Below are 22405 nucleotides of genomic sequence, written 5' to 3' on the forward strand. Positions count from 1 at the left end.
GCTTTGGTTCAGTTCTAAGATTTTATCTCTTTGTATCCCCATTACTGTCTAGACTTGAATCAAGAGATTCCAGAAACACAAAAAACCTGCACTTTTCCAAACTAAATCTACCCACAAACTCGCTGTTGGTGCTTTAAAATTCTTCCTCATTTCTCTCTCATGTGAAACTGGTCTTTTTCCAATGCAAAGGTTTTGGGAGCATGCAAACCCCCAGAGCCTGGAGGCCTGAAAAATGGCTCCAGCCTCCTTGTCCAACCTTTGTAATCATGTTCCTCCTAAAGCTTTCTTTTGACAGGCTCGATAAATCGGGGTGTTTGAAGGGCTGCAGCAGGGATTTTCCTGTGGCCTTCTGATAAATTTTATTCTCTGCTCCTTCTTCAATTTTCACCCAAAACCGTGGCCTCTTGGATTGCTCATGGACCCTCCGGGTGGAAGAAGACCATGAGAAAATTAATAGTGCCATAGCCAACGTGAGATTCGGGATATGTGGGGGGACAAAACTAGGAATAAAACTCCATCCAGGTATGGGGCCAGCAGAATCTGCCAAAACCTTGACTTGTCTCCCAAAACTACGTGGCATTTTCATCTGTTCTCCAGGGACACTGTTCATGGTTAGAGGGCTCACATTGACATTGTGCTACCAGAGGGTGGAGAGCTTGCCACTATTATACGAACATTTAGGGCTAGAGAGGGTTTTGTCTTCGTTTTTTGGGGTTTTTTTTTTGCCTTTGATATTTTTTTGCCGCTGAAAATCCTTCAGCAGAAGCTGGTGTCTGATTATATTCTCCTTCGGAGGAGTTTGGGGATTTTTAATTTTTTGATTATTTTTTGAAGCAGCCACCATCTCATCTTCACCAGGCCAAGGTGGAAGGACTTGGTTTTCGTCCTCATGACTCTTCTGAACATAAATTTGTAGACGTCTGCTTTTCAATTTTGAAGCTTTACAAGTTCTGTGATTTCCTCATGCAGGTTATTTTAAGCAAAATCCAGCTTTTGTTGCAGCACTGTGGAAAGCGATCTAAATTTTCATGAAAAAAAAAAAAAAAAGAAAAGCCAGGAGGGGATATTTGGCTGAATAAAAGAAATGATCGTTAAGTGAGTGACCCACATCTGTGATTGCGCTTAATTTTGGTCACGGCCAGGGAAATAAGACAAATTCATAGAAGATGCATCCAAAAAATCCCCATGGAAATGTTTTTTGACATTTTTTAACAAACCTATTTTCAAATAAATTGCAAGACTTCTGTCTTGCATCGAGGAAATGTGTGTGCGGGGCCACATTCCTCTGTCGTGGAATTAGCAGGATGCAATCAAATATTAAGTGCGCAAAGGAAATTTTGAAAAGCATCAGATAAGATTCTGATTATAAATTATTCACAATTAATTGCTCGGAGTAAAGAAGTGTGGGAAAATTAATCCCCTAACTATTCTTGGTAATACTCTCAAGGAAATCAAAAACTTGAACAATTGATGTCCGGCAAGAAGAAGTTTGCACATTTTCAGCATCCTGAGCTATGTTTCACTTCAAAGCTTTTCAATTTGCCCTCCAAAAAAAATCCACGATTCGTTCTTTTGGGAACTTATGCTGGGCCGGGGGCTGTATTGCAAAAAATGCAAGTATTTTCGCGTTACTTTGAAGAAGCCTCTTTGATGTTTTCCTTTGCCGGTTTGTTTTGGAAGGTACTTTAATGGTCTCTCTCTATAAAAATAACACTTAAAAATGTATGTAGGTATCTCAGCTCTCCACTTAAAAAAAGAACAAAGTTGCTTAATGCTGCCGTTCAAGGTACATTAACCTTGTCTACTAAAGCTCTGACTGGCTCTTGCGGGTTTTATTCTCCCGTTTATGTTGCAGAGATGTCCCTGGAGCATTTTAGTCATTGACGGCGATGGGTATCTTTGGTGAGGAGGGAATTATTTTGCGGTAATTGTTGTTCTCGTCAGATATGCACCATAGCAGCTCCCCCTCTCCCGTACCTACTCTTTTTTATCGAGCTGGAGGAGGCAGATCAGAAACGCAGACCTCATTCATTTTCTTTTTATTGGAAAATACTCAATAACGCAATGCCAGAGAGGGTACGATGCTCCAGCTATGGCCCGGTGTTGAGTTAACCGGTGTCCAGGCTGAGCACGAAAGACGTTTCCAGCATGGAAACCCTTCCATGGGTGGTGTAGAGAAGATTTGTCTACTGTGGATTGCTAAAAAGGTGGAAACGTTGGCCAGCCTGGTGATATTTCTGGCACTAATGCTTCTGACCTCCTCCGATAAGCGGCTTCATGCAAGCGCGTGTAGTAGCATGCAGGAGCGCAGGTGTGAGAACCGCCAGAAAATGGGTAACGTCTTGAAAAAACAGGATTCTTCCCCACTTTCAGCAATTTAGTTGCATCAGTCATGCTTTTAGGCAGGAGTTTAGGGTGGTGGTAGAGCTATCCTTGCCTCACTTGCAAAAAACTGATGTTTTTCTGCCTGTTGAAGCTTTCGCTTAAGTGCAAGGAGTGAATTTGTGTAAAAACAAGCGAGGATAGTAAAGATTAGTGGAGGGTAAGATGCGGCCAGCAGACCCCGGAGAGCTGGGGAAGAGGCAGGGAAGTGCAAGACAGCTCGGCAGGCAGCAATTTTTAGAGAAATCTCCAAAGTGGGAGAGTTTTTCCATGGGGCTGAGCCTGGATTACATTGCGTGCTGCTGCGAATCACTGGAGACATTAGGCGTGCCTCGGTTACCACACAATATGGCGATCCTTGGAGGGAAATAAACCCTTTCTTGGGATTTTAAATCCCCTTTTCTCCAAGAGCTCTGTGCTTTTGCTAAACGCATCGTTTTGCTTGAAGCTGTCTTGAAGCGTTGGAGGTAGGAAACCCGAAATGTGATGGGGGGGGAGTGAACCAGCAAGCACAATGTCGATGGTGTCTCCCCCAAAATGTGGGTTCTCGCTGACTTCTGAGGACTCTGAAGACCATTTCAAGGTGCTCGTTGTCTGGTTTGCAGAGAGGAAGTCAAATTTTCTTTGACGTAGGCATGGAAATCGTCCTCCCCAGGGAGGACCAACTGCCCCGCCTCACTCCTGCTCTTTTTTGTTGCTCGTCACTTCAACCTCAAAGCTGCTGGCACAAGACGGGAGCTCAACGCCCTTCCAGTTGGGTTGATGCTCGACTGAAGAAGAGCTCAAGGCTGTGCCTACGGACTCCACACCTCCCTTTCCCCGTGCAAATTTGCACCATTTGCAAGATCAGCCAAATCTGAAGACTTTACCCCTCCCCTGCGCACCAGGAGGACTCAACGGCAAGGCAGAAGTGGCTCTTACCACTGCCAAAAAGCATAAAAAGACTTAGTATGGCCGTTTTCCCGGATGGCTTCACCCAAAAGAGGGCCGCTCACTCTTTTATTGATGAAAGCTGGTAACCTTTGCAGCGTTTTTTCCATCAGAAACGAGAAAATGTGGGGGTGAACTGCATGTGGCCTCATTTCAGCACATAAAAATTAGATGTTCAAGTGTGAGATAGTCGCTCCAGATTCACTTTATGGTCAGTGGAGAGACATTGTCACCCGCAGAGGGTGAATCTGTCTTCGGCTTACATTTCTGAGTGAGATATATAGTCCTCTGGAGGTGCTTGTTCCTTTCCGTCAGCGATATTTCTTCATTTTAACTTATATATATTCATATAATGAATGCATATATCATAAAATTCAGCATACACAAACCCGGTTGTTCCGCCGTGAAGACTGTAACATAAAAAACTTCAAGCATAACTCACCTGCTGTCATTGGAAATGCTGCTCCATCCCGTCTTTATTATACTTAAAAAAAGAAAAAAAAAACCCTTTAGAAAGGCAGTCTTCTGCTAATATGCAAAAATATCTTCTAATAGCTGGAAAACATTTTCAAACACAGGCTATACATAACCATCTCCCGGGGATGTGCCTCAAGATTTCCATGTGCGAGAAGGGAAAACAAATCTCTAATAATTCTGAAATTCGGGGCAGATGCGGAAAAGTGCTTGAAAACTTCGCTCATGTAATTTCCCATGTTGGATCTTCCCTTATCGATTGCCGGCTTCACTGCCATGGAGAAGCCAGTGATTTAGCTAGGAAAGCGTTCCCGCTTATTTTCCATTGAATTGGAAAAAAGAGTTGTGTGTTGCAAAGCTGGTGTTAACATTATCAGCTGTATATGGTAACACATAGTCCAACAATGTGATTTTTTTGTGTTCAGCGATACTTCTAATACCGTTTTATAGTTATTTTGATAATCAGGCAGGTCAGAGAGTATTTCCTTTTCGCCTTGTAATGGCAGGTGACCATCAGAAATACTTTGAGTTTTTAAGTGTTTTGAGGCATCAGTGACCGCACTGAAAAACGACTTCTCAGCTCAAGTCTTTAATTATTTTTATTTGAAAGAGGAGGTAATATACTGCTGGCAAAAAGCAGCAGATAAATCTATCTTGGCGGTGACTCTTTTAGGTAGACTCAAGCTCTTCGGGAAATACATTTCCAACTTAATGGCATTATTGCAGTGGTAGCTGAAATAATTTTATTTCCGAAGGAAATTTAGGACTCTTTGCTCTTCGGTTGCTGCCAAAATCTAAAGTGCTGCTGTTTCCGGAAACGAAAGAGCCTTTACCAAAGGTTGTTCAGCTTCATTGCTCACAGTTTCTTTTTAGGGGGGGGCGTGAGGCTCTGAATATTTGCTCTTTGCCCAAAATTCAACCGTTCGATGGAGCAGGTCGATGAGGGGTTGGTGGTGTTCGGTGTCGCACTGCTCTATGTCTTCTTCCCTTTCTTCTTCAGACGAGTCAATCTGGAGAGAGCATATAAACTGATTTAAGGGGGGGAAAAATACAGATTATTACCTAAAATGCCAGCAAATCACTGCAGCTCTCTCGTGCCCTTTTCGGGCTGGTTGAGCCCCGAAACGCGACACTGTCAGCAGTGGTGGCCTCCCACGTTTCTTCGTTTTCACATTTGACTACAAGTCCAATTTTCCAAACAAATCCAAGCCTGTAAAGTCTCCATGATTTAGCGAATGCGTTATATTATATTTGGCAATTAACTTGGGCCCTGGACTGCTCTCTACTCTGCCGTAAATCACCGAGCACTTTGCGTGTGCTGTCTTCTCAGTGTTCAGTTCATGGGACGTTGGATGGCAGGGCAAAGCGAGTAAGAAGTAATTGCACTTTACTTTTTTTTTAAAAAAAGTTTATTTGCGCAAAATGAATAAAAGAGCGCTCAGTGCTCTGCCTGTGCAGATAGCCCTCGGCTTTCCGTGGGGGCAGGCTACGTTGCGTTTTCGGGAGGCTGATACCTGCTGGCAGACATCAAGCCCAGCAGAGAGGTCTCAGGAAGAAGACCAGAATATTTGAAGTCTTCTCCAAAAGCTGGTGGTGGCTGAGCCAAGCATGCCAAATCGCACCTGCGTTTTCGCGGACATGGTTGGCGTCCCCGCTCCCCTGGGGCGTTGGAGCATTTCTTCCAAAAGCGTCACCTATTTCGTTGCAGAGCGCAGGGCTAAAGCTATGAGTTAGTATTTCCCAACACAACTTGGCATAACTTTCCATTTTATGGGGTGTCTTCTTGTGACGGGATGCCAAGGGAACGCGTGGAGCAGAACGGGTGAAACAGTGGGCAGCACTCCAAAAATCACTTGCGGCTTGTTTTGATGGGAGAAATGCATTTTGGGAGGCTCGGGGAGATTTTCCTAGGTGGCTTTATGAACTTGCTAAATCCTTCAATCAGTGATGCAGTGACAAACATGGCAGGTCTGCAGCAAATTTCCAAGGAATGAGTGCTCCCAAAAATGTAGAATTTAGTCCAGCTCTTGCCTAATTTGATGACAGACTTAGGATGGGTTTTTCTTGAGGATTTAAACAAGACTATCGTCCCTTCTGGAGTCTATTTTTTCACCTGCGGGTTCACTTTTCCCCCTGGAGAGCTCATGGTTTCAGCAGACGTGACCCACATGTCTCAGGGCAAGAGGGGACCGGTCTACTGGGTTTCACAGTGCCACCTCCTAATGACACTCGCCATCTAATGAGTTCATTATTTTTCAAGCCTGTTGGCAGAGGGTGGCTTTTCAAAGTTTTTTTTTTGGAAAGACATGCTTTTTTGGTTACACTTGGCCACCATGTCTACACTTTGGGAGAGCAGCCAAGAGCTCCTCTGCAAGGAGCTCCCTTCCCTGTGTCCCTCTGCCTTCCCTGTCATGTTGGGGTTGGATGGCGTGGCTTGAAGATACCCAAAGAAGAGGCAGGGGACCCCCCAAAATAGCTGTATTTTTACAGAAAGCGGAAAGTTTCTGCAAGAGAGATTGAGGACGGTGCATCTCAGAGCACTTCTTGGAGTCCATGAGTAGGCAAGTGGAGGTGGCTTGAACTAGCAATGCTGGTGGACGGCACTCTGTGGTGGCCGAAGGCAGAGTGCACTGTGTTTTTCAGGGCTATTTTTGGTGTGGTGTAGGAAAACAGAAGCTTTTGCATTTCTGACTTTCCTTCCCACTTCAAGAGCATGAGGAACAACTGGAAAAGAGATGGGAATCCCCACTTGACACCAGGTATAGGCATGAGGAATGGAAAATAAAGTCATCTACGCACTGGGGTTCATGTGGTGGAAGTACAGTGAGCTTCATCGATTGCAACCATCGTTTCCAAGAGCTCTGCCCACATCTGTCCTGTGTGCATGCAATGTCTACTTGCAAGCCACCTTCTTCTCTTCTCCCTTGATGCATTTTTCCTCCCAAATTCCTCAAATAATCATTAAATACTGATCATGCTCATCAAATAATGTTAGGTTTCGTCAGGGGACATTTTTCTTGGAGGGTCTGAGCATCCATGTAGGTCTTGCGTGGTCTTGCATCATCCATGTAGGTATTTGCATGGTCCAGGGCTGATTCTGGGAGCATTTTGGAGGGATCTGTCTCATTGCTCGTATTTATTTTTAACCACCTTCTCCAGCAGGTTGTGGTGCAGGATCCTCTATTTTAGGACGGTCTGCAGGGATTGATTTCCGTGCCTTCGGCATGCTTGTGGCTAGACGCTGCTCCTCTAGATACAATTGAATTTTGGAAATATATCTGGGCTTGCGAGCTGGAGCCCACGGTGGGAGGACCACCATGACACACCAGAGAACTTCAGTTCAATAAAAAGAGTGAAAACAAACAAAAAAAAAAGAGTAAAAGGCAACAAAAATTGCCCCCTGGCCTTTGGGGACCCTCAACATCACTGCAAGAGGCTGAGTGGGCGGCTGTGATTTGCAGTGGGGCACACAGGAGGGGAGCGGTGCATTTCTGTTCTCCTTTCTGCCTTTTTTTCCCCTTTTTTTTTGCTTTTTTGGGGGTGTTTCGGTGGGGGGCTGACCCCGCTGCCTTTCTCCCACCCACAGCTTCTCGATGTGACGCCCGCCCAGGATGCACCATGTCTCCCCGGCGCCGGCTCTGACAATGATGGCCACCCAGAGTGTGCCCCCTCCCCCTTACCAGGACACCCCGCAGGTGAGTGTCCCGCGGCACCCACGGGACCCCCCCAAACTCCACGAGACACCCCAAAACCCCCCTGAATCCCCTTCGCCGCATCCCCTTGACCAACGCAGCCTCCTGCTACAGGGCTGCTGCTTTGCAGTAAAATGCCCTTCCCAGCTAAAAATGCACTAAGGCAAATGCCCAGCAGACTCAATCCGCCCTTACGATGCTGATATTTTGCAATAAAGGGCTTTTGCACACTAAAAATGCACTGAGGGATATGCTTAGTCTCCCCCTTCGGTGCCGATATTTTGCAATAAATTGCCTTTCCAGGCTAAAAATGCCCCGAGGGATATGCTCAGCCTCCCCGAGTGGCGACACTGTTTTGCGATAAAGTGCCTTTCCAGGTGAAAGATGCACCAGGAGAAATGCTCACTCTCCCCAAACGGTGCTGAAATGTTGCAATGAAGTTCCTTTCGAGGCTAAAAATGCACTCAGGGAAATGCCCGGTCTACCTGGTCTCCCCAAGCGGTGCTGATATTCTGCAATAAAGTGCTTTTCCCGGCGAAAAATGCACCGAGGGAAATGCCCAGAACATGCACTCTCCCCAAATAGTGCCAATATTTTGTAATAAAGTGCCTTTCCCGGTGAAAAATGCACCAAGGGAAATGCTTGGTCTCCCTGCAGCATGCTGATATTTTGCAAGAAAATCCCTTTCTTGGCTAAAAATGCCCCAAAAGAAATGCCTGTTGCTGCTTGGCTCTGCAGGGTCGCTCACCCTGCATCACGGGCGCCGGGCAACCGGGTGCGAAACCGAATCGTCTCGCTAAATGGGACTGGGGAAAGAGGATTTGAATGGCGTTTTGATTTATTTTATGGATTTTTCACAAAAAAAGGGAAAAACAACTTCATGCATGACGTTGCTCTAAGCATTGGAACAACCCCCCCTTTGCAAGTGGAATTATGGCATTTTTTATTTTAAGAAATGGGTTTTTCCATGGGAAACCTTGCCGCAGCATCCTAATGTGCTCGTTGTGCTGTGATTTCGGCCAGATTACGGGGACATTCCTGCCTTTTTTGATGCAGACCCATTGCAGGTTTCCAGAAGTGGCTGCAGAAAGCCTTTCCCAGGCATTGCAAAAAAGCAAATAACCTTTTTGGGCTGAGAACCCAAAGTTTTGGGCATGCTGGTCTCGCACGTGGTAGCGGTGAGATGTTGCCTTTCGACAACGCTACGAGGCGTGTGCTAAATATTGCTGATTTAGCAGGTTTTCTGCCCTGAAACCTTCACCCCTTTCCATCTCCAGCATTGACCTATTTGTCTGTAGTCTTTGAAAAAAATGGCAGAAAAAGGGAATATCCCAGTGTGTGAAAAACCGAAGTTTGCCCAGTGAGCGGGCGTTAATTTTGGCAAGAGATTTTACCCATTGGGAATGGAAAACGGGAGCATGACTGCAAGAAATGCACTTGGCCAAGGAGAAATTGGCTGTTTCCCGACCTCAAAATTGGCTTTTCTGGCTCAAAACCCAGCAGCGGGAGACACAGGTCCCTTACCCAGAACTCTGCTCTGCATTTTTCGCTGCAGGACATTTTTACTCTTAAATATACGCCTTTCCCCTGCAAAAAAAACCCCAAACAAACCCCCAAAAGGTGTAAAAACAAAATTTGCCCCCTTAGTAACATAGCACCTGGGAAATAAAGAGCGAGGGGGTGAAAACATGGGTAAATCCACATTTTTTAAAGGCAGCGAGCAAAAAAACCCCAACTTTGGGGCCGGCCAAATGACGAGCGCTAAAAGAGATTAAAAAAAGCTCCGGAGCAGCAGCGAAAGGTCAGCCAGGAGATATTAAAGTTAAACATTTTAAAACCGAGATTTGGGCCCGCTTAGGTTTGCGCAGGGCCGCCGCTTTTCAGCCGGGCGAGAAAAAGCAGCTTCTTAATGCCAAAAGTGGGAATATGAGGGTGAGTTTGGCTGCAGATGGGGTTAGCACACATATATATGTATGCATTCATATATATTTCTAAAAAAACAGGCAGCAGGAGAAATGTTTAGGCTGAAATATTAAGAATATTTCTGAATATGAGACACGTTAACGAAGGTTAAGGCTTCTTCTCGCTGCCTGCCTGGGGGCAAGCAAAGGTTTTCCCGTGCAACCAGGCAAATGCATATTTGTGCAATTTGTGCAAAATGCGTGTTGCACTTGGTGCAAGAGCAGCAGTGGCACCGTTTTAGGGCAAATTGAGCTTAAAGACATGCCACGAAGCCGCGGCGGAGCTTGCAAAGCCCTCCGGGGGCGCGGGAAAGTTGCAATAACCCCTCGTTTTAACGCTCTTTCTGATTTTCTTTTTCTTTTCTTGCCTCCCCGCAGATGACGGCCACGGCCCAGCAGCCGGCCAAGGCGCAGCCCGTGCACGTCGCGGCGCCGGCGGGCGGCAGTGCCCCGGTGCCCACCGCTGCCACCGACCCCCAGGCCCAGCTGGAGGCCGACAAACGGGCCGTCTACAGGTGACGCCTCCTTTTCACCCTTTCCCTCCTTTTTTTTTGCAAAAACGGTGGGTTTCTTTTTTTTTTTTGCTTTTTCTGCATGGTGCGTTTTTCCCTATGGGGCAGGTTTCTTTATATCGTCCTTCTCTATATTCCTCTTTTTCATAAGTAGCAAAAGAAGGTGCAAAATAAAATACGGTGCAAAAATATAAGGTGCAAAATAAAAGATGCACAAAAGCCCTGGGGGATGCAGCACCCACGTGCGTCCTCGGGGCCCCGACATGCAGAGAAACCCTTCCCGGGGTCGTATGGAGGGAAAACAACCCCTTTCCACCCCGAATGACCAAAAACCCCCCCCCAAAAAACTATCGCTGTTGGGTTGCAGCAGGTGCTGGGCTTGATTTTGCCTCAAGCAATCGTTCTGTCCCAAATTGGAACCGTGAGCATCTATTTGGGGCAACCCCCATCCCGACACAGGAATGTGAAAGCAAAAATTGCATTTTTTTGCATCCCAGCAAGATTCGCTGCTTCTTGACCAAGAGGCTTAGCCAGGCCTTAATAATACACGCTCTGCTCCAAAACTGGGGGAAATTCTCTCTGAATTGGGCCATGTGGGAGCTGATCAGCGCTACCAGGATTTGTCAGCCGCGAGGGCACTCGTGGTAAAATGGACAACCCCCAAATTTCTGCCAACGGGGCAAAAAAGCGAATCTGGCCGGCCTGGAAAGGAAGCAAAAGGCTGGGAATAAACCCAGCGGGGAAAGGCAGGAGTTATCCAGAGCGCGTTGCAAGTGGACTCGCGAGGGGACGTTCCCCAAAGGGACAGAAATCATTCTCCGGAGACACGGAAAAAAAGAAAGAAAAGAGCCTTTTTGCCATGCGCTAGATTGCAACCTAGTGGGTTTTTTGCAAATTGCATTTTTTTTGCAAATAAGGCATTCTTTTGCCAATCGCATTTTTGAAAAATATTAGGTTGTTTTGTATTTTGCAAAATGCATTTGTTGCAAATCGCATTTGTTGCAGACTGCACTTCTTGCACCGGTCATAGGCAGCTGGCTCAGTTTTAACCACGGGGTTCACTGGGGCGGCTTCGGGGCATCCCAAATTTGCCGGTAGGCAAAAGTCCTTATTCCTTTGCATTGTTTTTTTCTTAAGAAACGTGCAAATCGGGGCCGGGCCGGGCAGCGTGTCCCCCCCCGCCACTGGGCTTGCAGGCAGAGCGCTGCTGAATGTGCAAAATTAGGCCATTAGAGGAATTCATTTCTCTTTATTAGCCCGTGTCAAATCCTTTTTATTAGCGGCTGCCAACGACCTCTCTCCTGCAGGAAAATGTCAGGCCGGTTCAGCCCTTTTATTTGTTCGGCGCCGGCGAGGATCAAACTCTCCCCGGATCCGCGCTGCCAAGATTTATTTCCGACGGCTGGAGAGGGGGGAAAGGGAGCGAAGGAGCGGGCGCCTGACCCTCGGCTTTGCAAAACCGCCTTTTGCAAAACCCGGGTTTTCTAGCCCCGAATCCTTTCCGGCGAAAATCCTGCTTGTTAGGAAACATCCTGGTGTTTTGCTTTCTCTTTTCACCTATTTGTAACTACTTTTTTTTTTTTTTTTTGGTGAAAAAATCCCAGTCCTGCGGCAGACCTGGGTTTCGCTGCTCCTTGACACCGCTCTGCCTCCGGGGCCTTGGTCCTCTCCCTTAACCTGGCTGTGCCTCTCCCTCATTTTTTTCCCTTTTTCCCCCAAAACAGGCTCCAAATCTCTTCCCCCCCATCACGCCACGCTCAGCCTCCACGTCCTCCTTGCCGCGGGTGCTGCTCCAACCTGAAGTGGCGGCAGCTGAGTGCTAATAAATCCCCTTTTTGGGTTAAAAATCGCTCTTTTCCGCCCTGGTTCGGGGCCGATTTACCCCTCTCATTCCTGATCGATCGAGGGGCTGCTGAAACGGTGGCCGGGTTCGTGCGCTGCAATAATTCATAACGCCGCCTGGAATTTGCCTTTCATATCCCTCGGCTAAGCCGCTGCCTAAATTACGACCGCTGAGGCTTTTTTTTTTTTTTTAATTTTTCCCCGTTTTCTTCCCTCCCTCCCTCCGTTTTCTGCTCCGGGCTCAGCGAATCTTGCATTAAACTGGGATCAGGCGAGATTAGGCTATAATATGCTGCAGTATTAGTGGCTGCAAATGAAGATTTAGCCAAGGGTTTAACCCCTTCGACAGCCTCCAGCTCAGCCCCGGCTAATCCAGCAGGTTCGAGGAAGCGTCCGACAACCGGCTTTTCAGCAATAAAAGTGCAAACTGCCCGGAGGAAACAGAGTTGGCATAAAATGGCAACCCTGAAACGTTGTACATACAAAATTATGTGATTTAAATCCTAATTATTACATGGCTGGTGCGTGGGAAATTGCGGGCGTGAATCACGACATGGGCAATTTCTTCCCCTTTCGCTCCTGGCTACTGTTTTGCCATCCCACCTGAAAATATGACTTTCTGTGGAAACCCCTTTTGGGCTTTGCTGCGGGAATGGGGGGAAAAAAAGGGATTTTTGGCGTTTTCGGTGAGGACCTCTCCTGCCCAAAAATATTCTTTGGATTAACCCCCATCGTGCACCTTGTGCCCTGTTGTCTCCAGTGCCGGGAATAAGCTACGAGGTTGTTTTTTGGATGCAAACCCTAATCCCGTGACATCTCGATTGGATTCGACTGAAATGCAGGAGATGCAGAAATGCAAAGAACAAGAGGAAAAAAATCCCCGAGGTGGAAAAGATCTGCAAAAAGAGAGAGATTGGAAGAGATCGTCAGCCTCTCCTCTGGGCCAAAATGGGGTTTTCCCATATTTATAATACTTTTTATACCATTTCGTATTACTGGGAGCCCCGATAATGCCACGGTGAATGCCCAAGGATGTTATTTTAGGGTAATCATCCAAAGGAGAGAAAGCGGTCTCCCAAATCCCACTGCTCCTGCAGGGAATAACTGGGGTCCAGTGACTCGGGAACAACCTATGCAGCAGCATTTTGCATTTTTTCCCTCCAAGTTGCCAAAAATATTCCCAATTTAAAAACCTGAATGCATGGAGAAGGTTGTCTTCATTTAAGGTTGCACTAACTGGTAGTCTTCATGTTTTTCCCACGCTCCGTGTGATGTACATATTTTATATTGCACTGATTTAGTGGTGTGATTGGAGGGGAGTGCTGAGGATTGCAAGAGTATTTTGGAAGAGGGAGTTCACGGGTGATACAGGTGAAGAAGTGGGGTTTTTGGTTCATATGTAATCACAGATCTGCTCAATGGCAATGCAGAGCCCTCCTGAGGGAGGATCAACGCGCAAAACCACAGGCAAATAGAAATCGCAGTCCCTTCCCATGCGTCTCAAACTGACTCACATTTTGGGGTGAAATGGGCCACCCTGGGAGGCAGCGTTGCTCTTGATGGGCTGTAAGGTGGTCAGCGTGGATTTAGGGGTTGTGCTTTTGGGTGTACAAGGCTTGAGGAACTCTCTGGAGTCTTTGTGGAGTGGGTCATCATGGGGTCCGATCCCAGGACAGATGTTGGTGCCCAAAATGCGAAAATGGAAGAGAGCATGAAATGCAAAAATGGAGGAAAGCATGAAATGCAAAGACGGAGGAAAGCATGAAATGCAAAGACGGAGGAGAGCACAAAATGCAAAGATGAAGGAGAACACAAATGCAAAGGTGGAGGAGAGCACTGAGAGGAAGTCCCTGCTCCAAGGATGCCCCAACCTCCAGGATTTCCCCCAGGGATATCCCCCAAGGTGCAGCAGAGCAAGGCAGCCTTTTCCCAGCAGAAAATACTGCAGAACTACCCCAACGCGGTGGTGCATCCTTTCTGTGGGCTTTCAGTGCGTTGCAGAGAAGTGCCAAGACGGGGGAGAAGATATGCCTGGAGGAGAGGACGATGCATTTCTCTTTTGGGGGGTTTCCACCTTGCAGGGAAAAGGTCTGGCTGGATTCATGCTGAGCTCTGATGCGTCCTCAGGGTGGTCAGGCTTAATTTCAGTGCTGGCTTGGGTGGGGGTGAGGTTTGCATGGTCCGTATCTGGCAGGGTAGGCAGGTGTACGGGCCTGTCCCATGGCATTAACGGAGGCCCCCTCTCACCTCTGCAGGCACCCGCTCTTCCCGTTGCTGACGTTGCTCTTCGAGAAGTGCGAGCAGGCGACGCAGGGCTCCGAGTGCATCACCTCGGCCAGCTTCGACGTCGACATCGAGAACTTCGTCCACCAGCAGGAGCAGGAGCACAAACCCTTCTTCAGTGATGACCCCGAGCTGGACAACCTGGTAAACGTGGGACGGTGGTTGCCGGATGCTTTTTGTGTGCGTGCTTTGCGGGGGGACAAGCGGGTAGAGAATGAATTATGGGGGGACACCCCTTGGACAACATCTTGGAGGTCCACATGGCTGCTCTGAGTGCTTAAAAACCTCTACATACCCCAGATTTATCGCACTGGCTTCCTTGGTGCTGCTCTCAGTAGACCTCGCTATACCTTCTCCAGCACCTTCCCCATAAAAGCCCAGCAGAAATGGACCCGAGCCCATTTGTAGAGTAGTTTTCCTCGCAAACGCCGCGGGGTTGAAGCATTGCATGGGAACTGGCAAGCCTGTAGGCTGGTTTGTACCCCAAACTTGGAGAAATTAGCCCTGTTCTTCAGTGCAATGTAAACCACGGTGTGGTTGGGTTCGTTGGTTGGGTTGGTTGGCTGGATTGGGTTGGTTGGATTGGTTGATTGGATTGGGTTGGGTTGAGTTGGTTGGGTTGGCCGTCAGCTCAGCTCGCCTGCAATGCTGCAGAACGGGTGCACTCGTCTCCAAGAAACAGGGCAAGATGAGACCTTTTCTGAAAAGAGTGATACATACCAATCATTTGGGCAATTTTACCAATGCTGTCCTGGCCAAACTGGGTCTAACATCCCCTGCCATCTCAGCTCAACCCCTGGGTGCTCTGTGAGCACATTTTAAGGCCCATGAGGTCTTGAAACTCCTCCATGCCTTACAGCTGATGACAGTTTGCAAGCCAAGGAGGTCTTGAAACTTTTGCAACTCTTATGGCCGATTTCAACTCGTGGAGGCGGTTTTGCAAGATCTTGAGTTTGAGACCAGCTTGGTGGAGCTATCACCAGTTTGGGGGTACACACCAAGCCCCCGACCTCCAAATTACAGCGTGTGCAAAGCCTCATTTGTAACTACCAAAGCCATTTCGCGATGTCCAACAGACAAAACCAGAAACTGCCCTGGGACAATGTGAAGGCATCACAACCCTCCTGAAGGCCGAGTCGATGTTACGGGTGTAAAACAGATCAATAAGGAAGAGGAATTATTTATGGGGGCTGCTCGGAAGATGCTCACACCAAGAGCCTGGAATATTTATTACCCTGTACACCTAAAAGCTGGCCCGAATTTGTATGACATTACAGTAAAGAGCTTGGAGGGAGGCCCAAGCCGTGGAGAGCAGAAAAAGCCTGAGGACAACCTAAAACTTGAAAAAGCAACATGTGTTTTGGGAAAGGCAGTGTAGGTTTTTGGGCTGAAAACACATCAACCATTGAGCAAAAAAATCCCATCCCGTTAAATGAGATTAAAATGGGTCCAACAGATGGAGGGATGCTGGAGCTGACCAGAAGTCTAACCTTCTCGGGAGGAAAAGCTATTTCCATCTGTAGCAGAGTCTCCAGTCTATTTTGACTCTTTTGTGGTGGTTTCTCCTAGAAAAACCCATCGATTGTGTTTTCTGGGCCTGAAATACTCCGTTTGGGAGCAGCTCTCCTGGGTTGCTGCCGAGGTTAAATCCACCCGTGGCGGGTTGCACGCAGCAGGCTGCTGGACCTAAAAACGGGAAAATCTGACCCAGGACGGCACTGGCTCAATGTTTCCACCTGTTTGAGAGCCACCGCGACCCGCCGGCCAAAATCTGCGCTATCTGGCTTATTTTTTAATTTTTTTTTTCCAACGCCGCCGGCTCTCTGGGAAGGGGCCGCCACGGCTCATGGCGAAGCGGCACCGAAAAGGCCAGCGGCGTTAGCGATCATTAGAATAAGAGTCATGTATTCCTCGCAGCCGAGATGCACATAATTAGAAATTAGAAAAAGGTCAGATCTCCCCATTATCAACTCAATCAGCTGCTGAGTGCCACACAGTCAATTAATTCAGCATCTGTATTTTTTACAACCCCGTGCACGTACTCCGTCCGACTGTAACTCTTTATCCGGACAGATATACGGCGCAGCGGAGCAGGGACATAAAATGAGACCCTAAGCAAATGAGCTGAGATAATTGAGAGATTTATTTTTGAGACGTCGATGTGGCAGGTCGTCTTGCCTTTGCCCTTGAATAGTGACTTTCATGGCCATGACCGCCGGGGCGATGCAGGGGGCGCGACTCCGTCCCGCTGCCCCCCGTGCCGAGGAGGAAAAGAAAGCAAAATGAGAAAAAATACGAGAAAAAAAGTTTATTTTTTTTTCCCCGGCCGCTCTAGTGTTTGCAAACCGCTTTGTGAGAAACGTCGTCCCCCCGCGGCAGAGCCGGCGGCCGGGGCTCAGTTTTCGGGGAGCTGTTTCCAGACCTCGGCGACTAACAGTTTGTAAAGATGACCACTAAAATTTGCAAGTTGAAAAACACCCTTTGAAATGCAAAGACGTTTTGTTACATAAAACCGGCTTTATTGCCCCGGAGTGAATAGCTGAGATTTTATATATTATGCAAGATTTCAAACAGCGGCTGTAAAACTTAAGGTTTCGGCTCCACAAGAGGAATGGTTTATGTGTAAATTTTTTAACATTTATGGGGTACATTTTAATGAGGCCCAGGCTTTGCACCGGCAACAGCTTATGGCGGTGTTGCGGCCCCGTAATCTCGTTATTTCAAAAGAGTGGCCTGCTGAGGATAAAAAAACCCACGCTTTTCCATCCGGGTCCTTGGCTCCGATTTTTTGGGGGTATTTCCCAGAACGGCAGCGGTTAATTATTGTGAATTTTCATCAGGTGGGATTGCAGAGAAATTTTGGCTGGGGAGGGTGAAAGAAATCTGAGATTTCTGCCTTGGAGATGGATTTTGGTGGAAATCTTTATTTTTTTGGCCTGGCAAGTTAAAAAAAAAAAAGGCTTTTGAATGCATTAATTAAACCAGTGGGTGCCGGTCCCCGTCTTTTCCCTCTTGTTTAGATGGTGAAGGCGATCCAGGTGCTGCGCATTCACCTCCTGGAGCTGGAAAAGGTGAATGAATTGTGCAAGGACTTTTGCAACCGCTACATCACCTGCCTCAAAACCAAGATGCACAGCGACAACCTACTCAGGAACGACCTCGGCGGGCCCTACTCGCCCAGCCAGGCCTCCCTCAACCTCCACCCCCAGGTAACGCACGCCCACGTCTTCACCTTTTCCCCCTGTGATGTCCCGCGAGACCTAGAATTTCATTAAAAAAAAATCAAAAAAATTGATAATTAAAAAAAAAGACCCGTATCCTGCTCACGCAATGCAATAGGGGTTATTATGACTTACTTGGCATGGGTTTCATTGGGGAGCGCTTGCAAAACGCAACCCCGACGCTCACTGTTACGCCGTTCTTTCTTAAAATTAAACAAAATCCGATAAATCAGGGTTTATTTGCAGGTGGTTGAATCAGCGGGAATCGGAGGAGCCTTGGGCAGGTTGCATGGGAAGCATGGGAATTTCGCGTTGGCGCCCTGCGAAAGTCTTGCAAGAAAATGCTTTTTTCCTTCGTGGCAGAGCAGAAACGCTGCTATTTCCTCCGTTTCTTTTGCCCTGTATTTTGGGTCTACTCGGGTGGCTTTTGGGACACACCGCATCTTGGCGCCGTCGTCTTGCCACAGCAGGCCGCCTTGCTGGCTGCCCTCTGGGCCACGCTGTGATATTTTTTGGTGTAACGACCAAATTTGCCTAAATAACGTAGAACAGGACTGCGTAGCATTAATAAAACACTGATTTGCTTAATTAACGGGTGGCAAATTTGACGCACGGGCCGTAGCTTGGAGAGCCAAACTGGCGATAGGTCCAGTGCAAGTGGGAAGGTGAGTGGAAACGCCGCAAAAAGGATTTTAAAAAAGCAGTGAAATGCCCCAGGGATGCCGAACTGGCGGAAAAAAATGCCAAAATACCAGCAGAAACGGCCAAAGCAAGTGGCAACCGGGGGTGAAATCCCCAAATCTTCTTTCTGGGTTGAGGTTCCCAAGGGGGTTCGGCAATGATGATGATGACCCAAATGATGATGACCCAAAGTGCCAGGTCAGCCGTGACATATTTTTTCTTGTTTCTTCCCCAAAACAGCCAGAGCATCCCCAGACAGCGCTTGGCATTTTCTTCCGGTCTTTTAAAGGCCTTTTTAGGCAAAAACGTTGTTTTCAGCTGCTCGGCTCTGCGTGCTGCCGAATGCAAAACTCCCGCGGCGGCACTACCGGCCTCTCACCGCCGGGAGGAAAAAAGACCAAAAAAAAAAAAAAACTTTTATTTCTTATTTGGGTTTCCGGAAAGAGCCAAACCACTTAATCATTGATCTAAAAACCTGGCCTCTCTCGATTTTCTCATCAGCTCGAGAAACGGACTTATTATCCCTCTGCCGCTTTATTGTGGCGTTCCTTATGATCAAAATTAGCGAGACGCTGGCATAAAAGGGAACAATAATTGCCCGACGAGCATCTCGTTTGTAATTTATTAGTTTCTATTATTGTGGGTCGCCATGGCAACGGCTCGCATCCAGGGCGATGAGAGAGATGTTAGATATGAGCCGACGAAGCTCCAAGTCCCAGCAAATGGAGATGCCCGGTTTTATCAGTAATTTTCCTGAAAATAATAAGTGAGGAGTTAATGAGATGGAAAGCCGTCCTGTGGCTATTGTGAATTTTCTTTCTTTTTTTTTTTTTCCCCCTTTTTTTCCTCCCCCTCCTTCCTTAAAGTGTTGATCTAATTAGAATGCATCGGTCAGGAAAAGTAATGAGGATTTAGCAGCTCACAAAGAGGTGGGGATCGTATCAGAAAATTAGCACAAGCCTTTGGAAAAATATCAGCCCCGGGGAGCGGCGCCCAGTGCCCGTGCTCCCGGTGCCTCCGATTTCACCGGCGCCGTTTCGAGCGGGGAGGGAGAGTCGAGAAACCGGAGCGAGACTTGGAGGCTGCTCGGGAAATCAGAGAAAATGAGGAGACTCCGGATTTGCATGCTGGCTCGAAATGGAAAGGTTTTGGCAAAAATGGGCAACGAGAGCTGGAAAATTACCGGTGGCAACTGAACGAGCTGCCAACTCCACCACGCTTGGATGGGGAGGACGTTTTGATGGCGATAATAAGGGTAAACTTTTTATTATTGCGCAGCTGAACCATGGCTAGCACCCGAGTTCTTCAAATCATCGAGTATCCTTGAGTTTGCATGAAAAAAGCTTAAGAAAAATGGGTTGAAATGCTCTTTATCCAGGGCCGTTAGCATCGAATACATCTTAAAAGCTGGGGATCTTGCAGAGATGCCATCACGCGATCAAGATTTAAAAGTGGCAAAGGGGATGACTTTGCTAATTCTTATCCTATTAATCTCCTGCTGAAGGGAAGTAAAAGAGCTAAGCGGCCACTAATTTAGGAATTAAAAAAAGCCTAAAGGCTGGAAATGTGATTAATATCAATCAATGAGGTTTCTCAGCAAATAGCTTTTTTCAAGGGTATTTATACGCTTATATATCAATCATCGTGTGAGATTGACTGGCTGGTTGTGAAAGCAAGTTGTTTTAGGTTTTTGCAAAGTTTTTGACCATCCGACAGAATGCTTGAAGAAGTTCAGCTACTCGATAAACCAACATCCACCAAAACGGCGGCAAAAGCTTGAAAAATGTCATTGCGGGAGAATCGCTGTTGGGTTTCCCTGGAGTCTCCAAAAAGGATGGCCCATGGCCCGGTGTTATTTGGACTTTGTGTGATGATGGGAAATAAAAAAAAAGCAGGAATTACTGTCCTGAACTGGATAGACGCTGTCCGTCGTGAGGAAAAACTCTAATTTCTCCCGTGGGCGAATGCAAGACGCAAAATTTGCTGTGTGGCAGGAGTCCAGTGACTCTTGGAGTTGGCCAACTTTGGGCAGAAAGTTGGGTTTTTCCTTTTCCCAAGCCTTCAGTTGCCTTACAGATGCTTTTTTACCCTGTTTTGCCGATTGGTTTCTTATTTCGTCCCCTCCTTTGTTCTGCAAAGTTTTAGCCTCTTCATTGCAGCTTATGGACTCGGGATATGCAACCTAATCTCTCCTAATTCAGCAATTCCCTTTATTCCATTTTTTCTTACAGTTTTTCTCTTTGTCTCCTCCATGGGGCTCTTCCTCTCCCTTGAGTCCTCCTCAGACACTTTGTAACTTCCTTCCTTCATTTAATGACTATTTTCCTGCTTTTTCGGACGAGCGGAGGAGAAGGGAGCTGCTTGTTGTATGGTGGGGAGGAAACCGCCCATCCAAATCAACTCTTAAAAACCAGGTCAACCTGTGCAAAAACTCCCCTTGGATGCCAAAGGGCCCTTCGATGCTCCCGATGTTGCTTCACTTGCGAGGGAGAACCACCCCAAAGCCCATCCCCGCTGCTTCGTGTGGGAATTGAAGCGCTGCCGAGGTCTAATTCAGGTTAAATCTTCTGTTTTTGGCTCCTGTTCGGAGCCAAAGCAACAGGTCCTAGCAGCGGTCCGAGGGGTGTTTTTTGAACGAATTTTCCTCATCTTACATCCATTTCTAGTCCCAGTTGTAGGCTAATGGCCTGGGTTGGATTGGCCTGACTTAAGGCAGCTTTTTCCATCTCGACCTTAATTTATCCAAGTTTTGCCCTGTGGACAAGTCTTTATTTCTGTGTTACTTCAAGCCAACATTTCTTCATCTCTTTCCACCCATCCATCCATGCGGAAAGGAGCTCTCCCAGTCCTCTGGCCCATGTTCAAGCTTGGCCGGCTCTTCCTTGGCAGACGCACAGTTTTTTTCCCAATATTTTAACTCGCACGCAAATAAATTGCACAAAGTTAGGAAGAGTCTTTGTGCATCTACGGACCCTCTAAAAATAAATGATGGTCTTATGAAGAGCTGGCAGAAGCACGTTAGTCCATGTTTGAGCACTTGCTTGTTGACACTTCTCTTCTTTCGAAAGAGGTATGGATGAGATAGATTGCCTTCCTCGTTAAAGCGCCTTTTAATTTGGACCAGCGGCATTTTGCCGTAGAGCTCTGTAAGGTTTGGGTGCCAGGACGGATCTGCAGAGACACCTAGTGATACGTGTTTTATACTGAAGTGTCCAAATTGCCACAAACTTTTCAACTTCTTTGAGACCTTAATCTCAAAAAAGGAAACATTATCCAACATGATGGAATAGCAAGTTCAGAATAAGTTGGCTGATGTTTGTGACCCAATATCTTTAGGATGTGAACCATATATTTTTATGCTCCGTGGAGATCTGTCTGTATTTATTTTACCGCAGAGCCTCTACTTCTGTTGGGTCTCCCTGGTTTTGCGTTGCTGGGAAGACAAAACGGTGTCCTGCAGTGAAGACATGGAAACACCATAAATTTCTCTCATGTCCTTTTCTTATAATTCCTAATATTCTGCTTTTTTTGCATGCCACTGAGCCGGTGTTTTGAGACAATTCTCCACTATGCCACCAAAACGTCTCTCTGGATGGTCGTATCTCCTTGAGAAGTCATGGTGGGCCACCTAGATGGGAGCACCTGGAGATGGGAGTTTCTCCTTCCAGCGTTGGGATCATCCCCCCAAAATTTCCAAAAACAGTCTTCTGGCCACCCGTCTTTTTGGGTGAATCGTGGAAAGATGAGACAGGAGAGGAGCACTGGAGGCCGACCTAAAACTCTGGTTGCTCCCAGCCGCATTTTGAAGCTCTCCGAGGAGCATAACGTGGTTTTATGTAAACATATAAATATTTCCACCCTGTTCCTCATGTGGCAGCTCGGAGGTTTTGCAAAAGCTACTAGGTTTTGGTTTCCTTATGATGAGGATGCCTCATTTTTTAGACCACACCACGAAACACCAGAGCCAGGAAAAGGAGATATATATATATTTATATATAAAAGGTTTTACTGGCACACTCGTCATTTGTTTCAGTGGCTTTGCGAGGGGCAAAAAGCACAGCCAATATTTTCATTTCAAAGGTGTGCAGGCAAATCAGAGTTTGTTCATAACCGCTGTGCGGGAGAAAAAAGATTAGAAGAAAAAAACCGACTGCCAAGGGAAATGTTTGCGCTGGATCCAAAAAAACACCAAAAGGGGCCATTTTTTGCCCAGCAATGGGAAATGCTATTTCTAAAACCCTCCCCCTCCGCTAAACGGCACGCCGTCCCTCCTTACCCCGGCATCCTTCGCTATAAAATTAACAGCTTTGTGCGCTCAAAATTACCATCTTTTGTTTTATTGCAAGGGAAAAGAGGAACTACGGCTTTTTTTCCAACCACTTTGATTTTCCGGTGTTGCTGCCTCTTGGAAATAGTGCAGAGAAATC

At 47.1% G+C, this 22405-nt stretch overlaps 1 protein-coding gene across 17 annotated transcripts in view; it reads left to right on the forward strand.

The window, feature by feature from the left end:
* PKNOX2 (PBX/knotted 1 homeobox 2) overlaps positions 1–22405 on the forward strand; it is an 80633-nt gene that overhangs the window by 50889 nt on the left and 7339 nt on the right. For all 17 annotated transcript variants that reach the window (XM_064524386.1, XM_064524385.1, XM_064524388.1 and 14 more), the window contains 4 exons: positions 7373–7481; positions 9818–9954; positions 14049–14220; positions 17097–17285. In XM_064524386.1, the coding sequence (XP_064380456.1) occupies positions 7398–7481; positions 9818–9954; positions 14049–14220; positions 17097–17285 (582 nt within the window). In that variant the 5' untranslated portion in view covers positions 7373–7397. The remainder of the gene's footprint in view (positions 1–7372; positions 7482–9817; positions 9955–14048; positions 14221–17096; positions 17286–22405) is intronic.

The sequence above is a fragment of the Dromaius novaehollandiae genome, chromosome 21 (genome assembly GCF_036370855.1).
Source record: "Dromaius novaehollandiae isolate bDroNov1 chromosome 21, bDroNov1.hap1, whole genome shotgun sequence".
Lineage (NCBI taxonomy): Eukaryota > Metazoa > Chordata > Aves > Casuariiformes > Dromaiidae > Dromaius > Dromaius novaehollandiae.